Below are 7389 nucleotides of genomic sequence, written 5' to 3' on the forward strand. Positions count from 1 at the left end.
CCATCCGCACTATAAGCTGTTGTAACTTCATGCTAATTTGGACAGAAAAAAATATTAATATTTAGCTTTAAATTGCAAAAAAAAAGCAAAGAGATTTATTTACCATGACATCTTCACCTAGAATATCGTAAAAGGTTAATCGACCATTGATAAGGTATTCACTACCTTTTTTGGTAAAGCGCAGCTCGTTTTCGACTAAAGTTTCTTCATCACCTTTACGTCCATTCGAATACGATACCGTAATCCATTGCGCACTAAAACAAAATTAACAAAATGATAAAACAAATGAATTTGAAAAGAACAAATTTAACAACTAAAATAATTCCCAAGTTTCCGAAAAGCAGACCGATACTTCCTAGCGAGTACATTGTTAGAAAAATGAGTTTTAAAAAAGCCAGTAGTTAAGGGAATATAAAAAAAGCTATAGATCATCTCCAACAAATTTGTAGGTATATTAATTATCCAACCTTAATTAACTTATAATCATTACATTGTTGCAACATTAAGTGTTAACAAGGTAACAATTAGTAACTGTGAAAAAACTCTACTCTATTTTTTTTTTTCCAAATAAGGTCTGTTAGATTAATGCCTGGTTTCTCCCAACATATTTAAGCTTTAAAAAAAAAGAAATGAAATCTAAAAGAAAATGTTGGAATCAGAAAAACCTAGAAATTTTTTTTATAAACACAATATCAGTACCTCACTAAAAAGTCTTCATAATGAATTAGAACTTCAAGGAGTGACAAGTATGCCTTCATTGAGTAAAAAGTCCTCATTAAAAAGTCTTTATAATGAATGAGAACTTTAGGGAGTGAAAAGTATGCCTTCAGTGAGTAAAAAGTCCTCATTAAAAAGTCTTCATAATGAATTAGAACTTCAAGGAGTGAAAAGTATGCCGTCATTGAGTAAAAAGTCCTCATTAAAAAGTCTTCATAATGAATGAGAACTTTAGGGAGTGAAAAGTATGCCTTCAGTGAGTAAAAAGTCCTCATTAAAAAGTCGTCATAATGAATTAGAACTTCAGGGAGTGAAAAGTGAGCCTTCATTGAGTAAAAAGTCCTCATTAAAAAGTCTTCATAATGAATGAGAACTTCAGGGAGTGAAAAGTATGCCGTCATTGAGTAAAAAGTCCTGATTAAAAAGTCTTCATAATGAATGAGAACTTCAGGGAGTGAAAAGTAAGTCGTCATAATGAATTAGCTTCAGGGAGTGAAAAGTATGCTTTCATTGAGTAAAAAGTCCTCAAAAAAAAGTCTTGATAATGAACGAGAACTTCAGTAAAATACATGGGTTTAGCATTTTATTTTAAACAAAAACTTAATTGTATACAAAATCTCTATCGCAAGAATCAATATTGTACTACAAATAATATTAAAACAAGCTTTCAATATTTTACTTTGGTGTTAGATTTATTAATGCGTGTAGATAAATAATAATAATATGCATCAGTTTAGCTTTTACATGATTTTTTCGCCACTTATTTTGTACATTAAAAAAACTTAAACTCTCTACTGACTGGCATTTACTTATCTCACTGTGTGCTTTTGTTATTTAAAAGTGGTCTGAAATTTTTGCCAGATAGTTGTAACTCCCTGTCAGTATTGGTTCAACTATTGTTTCAAAACTACCAGCATGAAATTACCAATTATTTCACCATTTGGCAGTAACCCTAGCATACATCATAAGTCCACCGATGAGTTTACCATTTCTCTCGAATCTTTGATCAAACTTCCATAAGCCTCTTGGAGCATGAGTTGGAAGAGGCACATCCTCAAATGTTAAATTTTTTGAATAATATTTTCCCTATATTTTTTTTATTTAAATTGTCAAAATTAAGTATGTTAATACAAAAGAAAATGGGAAAAAAAATAACTCTTACTTTAGGTAATGGACAAATTCCTTCCTCTGGAATATAAGGGAAATTTGTATGAGGTTTAATCCACGATTGTCCATATTGCCTGTAATTTGTTTTGAAAAATTTGCAAATATTTGAGCTTTGTATTGTATACGGATATGAACGAAATTGTGTTGATCCATCTGAACTGTAAAATGTCTTTATACTATGCTGTTTAGATGAAGATTATTTTAATTTACAAACAAAAAGAAAGAAAATTCATTTATACCTGAACATCACTATATAAATCTTCTTTATAAATCATATATCCGTTTGCAGCGTATGAATTTCCATGGCCTAGTCTAGTTAGCCGAATTTTGTATTCAATTGATGTTGCATTTTCACCCTTGTATGATTCCAATCGTTCAAGATAAATATCATAATCTCGAAAACTGCACTTTTGAAATATAAAATAAACATTTATTTTATTAAAACTTTAAATCCAGAAAATGAATAATTTAGACTACCAATGAAACTCTTAAACTTTCTAAAAACAAAACAAGAAAAATTGTTAATTTTGGCATTTTTTTGTCAAATATGTAACACAGACTGTAGTTTTGTAGAGAATTGTCATTTCTTTTATAATACAAAATTATTTGTTTTTAAGTTTTTTTTTTGTGGGTTATCGGAAGTGTTATAATCACTTACTGGCATTGGAAAAAAAAGCAAATTTTGTATCACTTTGGTGTTATTTAATTAACCTGACGTGTATCAAGTGGATATGGATCATAATTTTATTAAACGTTGAATTTTGTCGATAAGAACTGAAGGTTAAACTTTACAATACTCAATTTTTTATATAATATTTGGTGAGATATTAAAATAAATTGGTTTGTATTGTTAGTTTTATTTATTTTTTCAACACCGTGGTTTTGTTAAATTGGTAGAATTGAAGAGGTCAGGACATCAAAAGCCTCAAAATTCATCAAAAAAAGATTCATACACACAAACATTTCTAAGAATAAAAACTAGTAAATTTCGTACGTTTAGCATTTTTGTGGAATACTGTAGATTTGGAGAAAATCATCTTTTCTTTTATATTAAAAAAATTGTTTTGTGTTTAAATATTTTATAAATTGTGTCTATCTCTTACTGGATGGATAGACTTGTGTCACTTTGTTGTTAAATTTAATCTTGCGTGTAGATAAGAGTTTTGAAATAATTTTTGTGATGATAACAATTCATTCAATAATTTGCAGTTTAACTTTAACATGCTTTTTTTCGCGACAAAAATGCTTAAATACACTGGTTTACTAGCGCATTTTTAACATTGCCTGTTTAAGTTTTATACCATCTTGCCATATACCCAAAAAATTAAGGGAACAAAAAAAAATCGTGTTTTTTTTAGTAATTTTCGATAGGCTGTATTTCAGTAAAAAATGATTGAATCATGACAAAACAAAAAGCATTTAAAAGCTACATTCTACTAGTTTTAGGATTTTATGACAAAATATTTATTTCAAACGGTAACATAGGTAAACGGTAAATCGTTGGAACTGTTCACAAATCTAAATTTTCCAAATTTATTTTGTTTTTACTTTTCTCTTAAAAAAGTGGGACATTTTTTTTCTGATAAAATGAATATTATTTTTAGAAAGGCTTTTTATTTGGCTTTAAGATTCTCTTTGTTTCTACCTTCTGCAATTTTTTTTAGACTGCAATATCTGTTATCAAACCAAAAATCATACATTTGACTTTGACTATCAATATCTCAACAACAAATTTTTTGAGTTTAAATTTTACATAAAATAAAGAAAAATCGTCATCTTTTTTACAAAAATTTACCTGTAAAAGTTATATTTTACTACACACATGCAGAAATAGAACAATACAAAACCGGGAGGCTTGACGCCGGTTTCTGAGGTCAACCCACCGTTTTCGTTTTTTTTTTTTGTTTAAGGAAAGTTATTTGAATTATTTTTGTACACAGAAATAAATTTTATTTATGTAGCTATATTGTATCGATTGACCTAAGAAGTCTCGGCTAAACAGGGAAAATTTCGCTTAGGTCACACTCGTCACTAATGATAACCCTCTGTAGGCACACCTATTTTTTGTGACGTGATAGGCACATGGCACACGGGTGCGAATTTGGTTTATACTTTTTCATGTCGCCAGAACTTTTTTCGGTCTCAATATTTCATATATGAAATTAATGTAGAATTTTCAAGGAACGAATATTGTTTCACAAGGAACGAATATTGTTTCACAATTCCAAAAAAAAATATATTTTCACCCTTATAAAGAGACTTTTTTGTGAGCACGTTTTTGAAAAATCGAAATTTTTTTATTTTTGTCCTGCCAAATTCGCGCCCGTCGCACATTGTGGGAATTCGCTCATTTAGCGGAATTAAATTAATAGAGCTTACAAGTTTAACATTTTGAGAATTAATTTTTTGCAAGATTAATTATAAATATATCAATAATGAAATATAATAACAATTATTTAAATATCTCGTCAAATTTTTTATGTAAAGAGCTCTGAAAGTACAAGTTTTTTGCCTTTCGGTGGACTCATTTTTAAAAGTACTGTACGGTCACAAAAAAAAATTTACCATTTCTTTTTTTATAATATTATTAAAAAATAAGTACAATAATGAGTAGAAGTACGATTAATAGCATATTTACACACATTTTTGATTTACAGAGCTCTAAAAGTACACGCTTTTGGCACTTTGATACACCCTCTTAAAAAATTAATTTCGCGCAGAAAAAAAAAAACTTTTTATTCATTTTTGTTGATAATATTTATAACTATTACATACGAAAATGAAATAGAAATAATTTTTGCTGAAACACCCTTTATCCGATAAAATCTTTTTTTATTCCTTACTAGTTTTCTTTTTTAATTTTTTAAATTACTTATAGTTCTTTTTTTCTCTTACTCTAAATTTTGGATTTTAACACCCTGCATTTCTGTTATAACTATTTTTAAATGAAATTCACTAGCCTATTGTTTTTTTAAACACCCTGTGAAACTAAAAAAGTTCTTAAAGTTATAACATATCTTACCAAATCCTAAGAAATTATTCAATTTTGACGGTAGGTCATTTTTTTGTTGAATAATCACTTAGAAAAATCGAAAAAAAATATATTATAACACCAAATTTTATTGATTCTTGATAGATAATAAATCAAGCTTTGCATTGAATATTGTCTCTTAGCGGAATAACGCGGAATAACTAAAGTTTTCCTCTAACAAAGGTACAAATATCAAAAAAAAAAACACATTTTTTCAACTTCAATCACCAAAACAAAAATGTGAAACACCCTGTGAAATAAAAAATTTCTTTCAGAATTATACCTTGATATTAAAGAAATATAAAAAAAATAAAACTTTTATGCGTATGAACTTTTTTGTTTGCGTTTTTCTTCTATGTTGTTCAATATTGAAACTTTTTGTCATTCCATATAGTCATTGTCCAATATCCAAAATGACTTCTGTTTGATTTTAATTTATAATATAATTCAAAATAATTAAAAAACTATTTCTATTACCTTGTTTTAAAAATAAAATTTTCAAGGGTTGCAGAAAAAAATCATTTAAAAACAAAATTTTTCTGATATCAACAAAAATTTTCATTCTGAATTTTGAAAATCGATTTCCCAAAATTTTGAAAAATGGACATTGAACAAGATAGCATCCAAGCGACGCCGTGTGCCAACAGAGGGATAAGTATGCTCTAATTTTCAAAATCATTTTGTAGGTAATTCGTTTTTTGTATTGCTGGATTTATTTATATAATTAATTATTTTACCTTTTTTTTTCTTCATTTAAATTCAAATTATAACGCATTTGTTAAAACATCGAAATATTTAGAGGACCTATTTGTCTCATCGTCAGGATCAATATTATAAACTAAATAGGTCCTCGAAATATATCGATATATTAATAATAAAAAACAAATGTGTTATAATTCGAATTTAAATGAAGAAAAATAAAAGTTAAAATAATCATTTTGTATGATTGCATAAAAAATATTTTAATCAAATTTATCTACAATTCTTAGGAATATTCGTAGCCCACCAATTAGTTTTCCTTGTTTCTCATATATTTGTTCAACCTTCCATAATCCTCTTGGACATTGACTTGGATAATCTCCTTTATCAAATTTCATATTTACACAAGTATAGTTTCCCTATGAATGATAAATAATGATAATAAAAAATTTACTTTTGTTAAATAAAAAAAAAAAAAAAAATACTTTAGGAATTGGACAAATTCCCTCCTCAGGTACATATGGAAAATTGGTGTGGGGTAACATCAGGTCCTGAATGTATTTCCTATAATGAGTTCTGAACATTTCGCAAATGTTTGACTTTTGAACTGTGTAAGGATGATTACGAAATTGAGTCGTTCCATGTGGACTGAAAGCTGATGTTATGGTATGCTTTGGAAGAAATATTTATTTATTAGGTATACTGAGATTATTTAGCAACAAAATTCTTTCATACATCTACTTCTTCTCCAAAATCTTCCTTATAAATCATGTAGCCATTAATAAACATGTTTGATTGACCATGCCCTTGTCTTCTTATACGGAGATTGTATTCTACTAATGTTTCTTCATCGCCTTTTATTTGTTCAAAACGTTCAAATATAATGTCATAATCCATGGTGGTACACTTTTTGAAAAAAATATTTAATTTGTTATATATTTAAAATTAATTGTTTAAATAATTGAAAAAAAATACCAAAACAAACACGAAGTGTATCAAAATTAACAAAAATATTAAATGCCGCATATTTATCAAATAGACTTTGAAATTGGAGTGAATTTGTTTTGCTTTTATAAGCGGAATAATTGTTTTTATATTAAATTTTTGTAGAGTAGGATTATAATTAAAATTACTATCAAAGGTGTTAATCGTTACCATATTTTAAACCCGTGTTCGTAACGAGCCAATTATTTAAATTATATACATTTTGTGTTTTTTTTCATCAGTCTGTTCACAAATTTTAATTTTCTTAAGTTCATTGCTCATAAACTCGAAAATAAAAATTAATTTTTCTGTTTCCATTTGTCATGTTCTCTGCACGGTGCACTTTTGGTAACAAGATTTTTATTTCTTATTATCAAATAAGTTTTGTTAAAATTTTATTAAAATATCAAAATTTGATTAAGTGCTCCTTGGAAATTTCTCAAAAGTATAAAATAATTTAACACCAATGCCATTTTGTTCGTTCTTGTTGATTCTCATGAATTTGTGTTACCCAATTTCATAGGATATTTACCATATTATCGATAATGTAGAGTGTTTTTTTTTAGAAAAGTCAGAGTGTCCGAAAATCTAAATTAACCAAAAGCAGTATTGCATTTTTTCTAATATTTAAATCAGACTATGGGACCAAAAAGAATTTGTATAACTTTTATAGTGAAATAACTTATGTAAACTTTATAGAGTGTATAATTAAAATAAATATCAAAACTGTTAATCATTTTGTTTAACTTTAATAATTCCAAGTTGGTTACGACACAAAATTCATACAATTG

General features: G+C 27.3%; 2 protein-coding genes across 2 annotated transcripts; both read right to left on the minus strand.

Annotated features, from left to right (window-relative positions):
• Positions 1–1622: 1622 nt before the first annotated feature.
• Positions 1623–2548, minus strand: LOC129912638 (uncharacterized). The gene is made up of 4 exons (XM_055990977.1): positions 2543–2548; positions 2124–2291; positions 1880–2065; positions 1623–1803 (listed from the first exon to the last, which is right to left on the minus strand). The coding sequence occupies exons 1-4, from the start codon at positions 2546–2548 to the stop codon at positions 1651–1653; spliced, it is 513 nt and encodes a 170-aa protein (XP_055846952.1). The 3' UTR covers positions 1623–1650.
• A 3296-nt stretch (positions 2549–5844) lies between these two features.
• LOC129907730 (uncharacterized) lies at positions 5845–6923 on the minus strand. Its single transcript, XM_055984075.1, has 4 exons — positions 6590–6923; positions 6350–6520; positions 6100–6285; positions 5845–6033 (listed from the first exon to the last, which is right to left on the minus strand). Exons 1-4 carry the CDS (start codon positions 6770–6772, stop codon positions 5878–5880), a joined length of 696 nt encoding a protein of 231 aa, XP_055840050.1. The 5' UTR covers positions 6773–6923; the 3' UTR covers positions 5845–5877.
• Positions 6924–7389: the final 466 nt, after the last annotated feature.

This window comes from Episyrphus balteatus, chromosome 1, assembly GCF_945859705.1.
Source record: "Episyrphus balteatus chromosome 1, idEpiBalt1.1, whole genome shotgun sequence".
Classification (NCBI taxonomy): domain Eukaryota; kingdom Metazoa; phylum Arthropoda; class Insecta; order Diptera; family Syrphidae; genus Episyrphus; species Episyrphus balteatus.

Excerpts from the sequence above, each read along its gene's own strand:
- LOC129912638 (XM_055990977.1), bottom strand. Across the intron at positions 2,066-2,123 it reads ATTTATATAGTGATGTTCAG|CATAGTATAAAGACATTTTA; the intron begins GTATAAATGAAT and ends TCATCTAAACAG. Across the intron at positions 1,804-1,879 it reads GAATTTGTCCATTACCTAAA|GGAAAATATTATTCAAAAAA; the intron begins GTAAGAGTTATT and ends AAAAAAATATAG.
- LOC129907730 (XM_055984075.1), bottom strand. The coding sequence starts at position 6,772 with ATGGTAACGATTAACACCTTTGATAGTAATTTTAATTATAATCCTACT. Across the intron at positions 6,521-6,589 it reads TACACTTCGTGTTTGTTTTG|TGTACCACCATGGATTATGA; the intron begins GTATTTTTTTTC and ends TTTTTCAAAAAG. Across the intron at positions 6,286-6,349 it reads ATTTTGGAGAAGAAGTAGAT|CATACCATAACATCAGCTTT; the intron begins GTATGAAAGAAT and ends TTTCTTCCAAAG.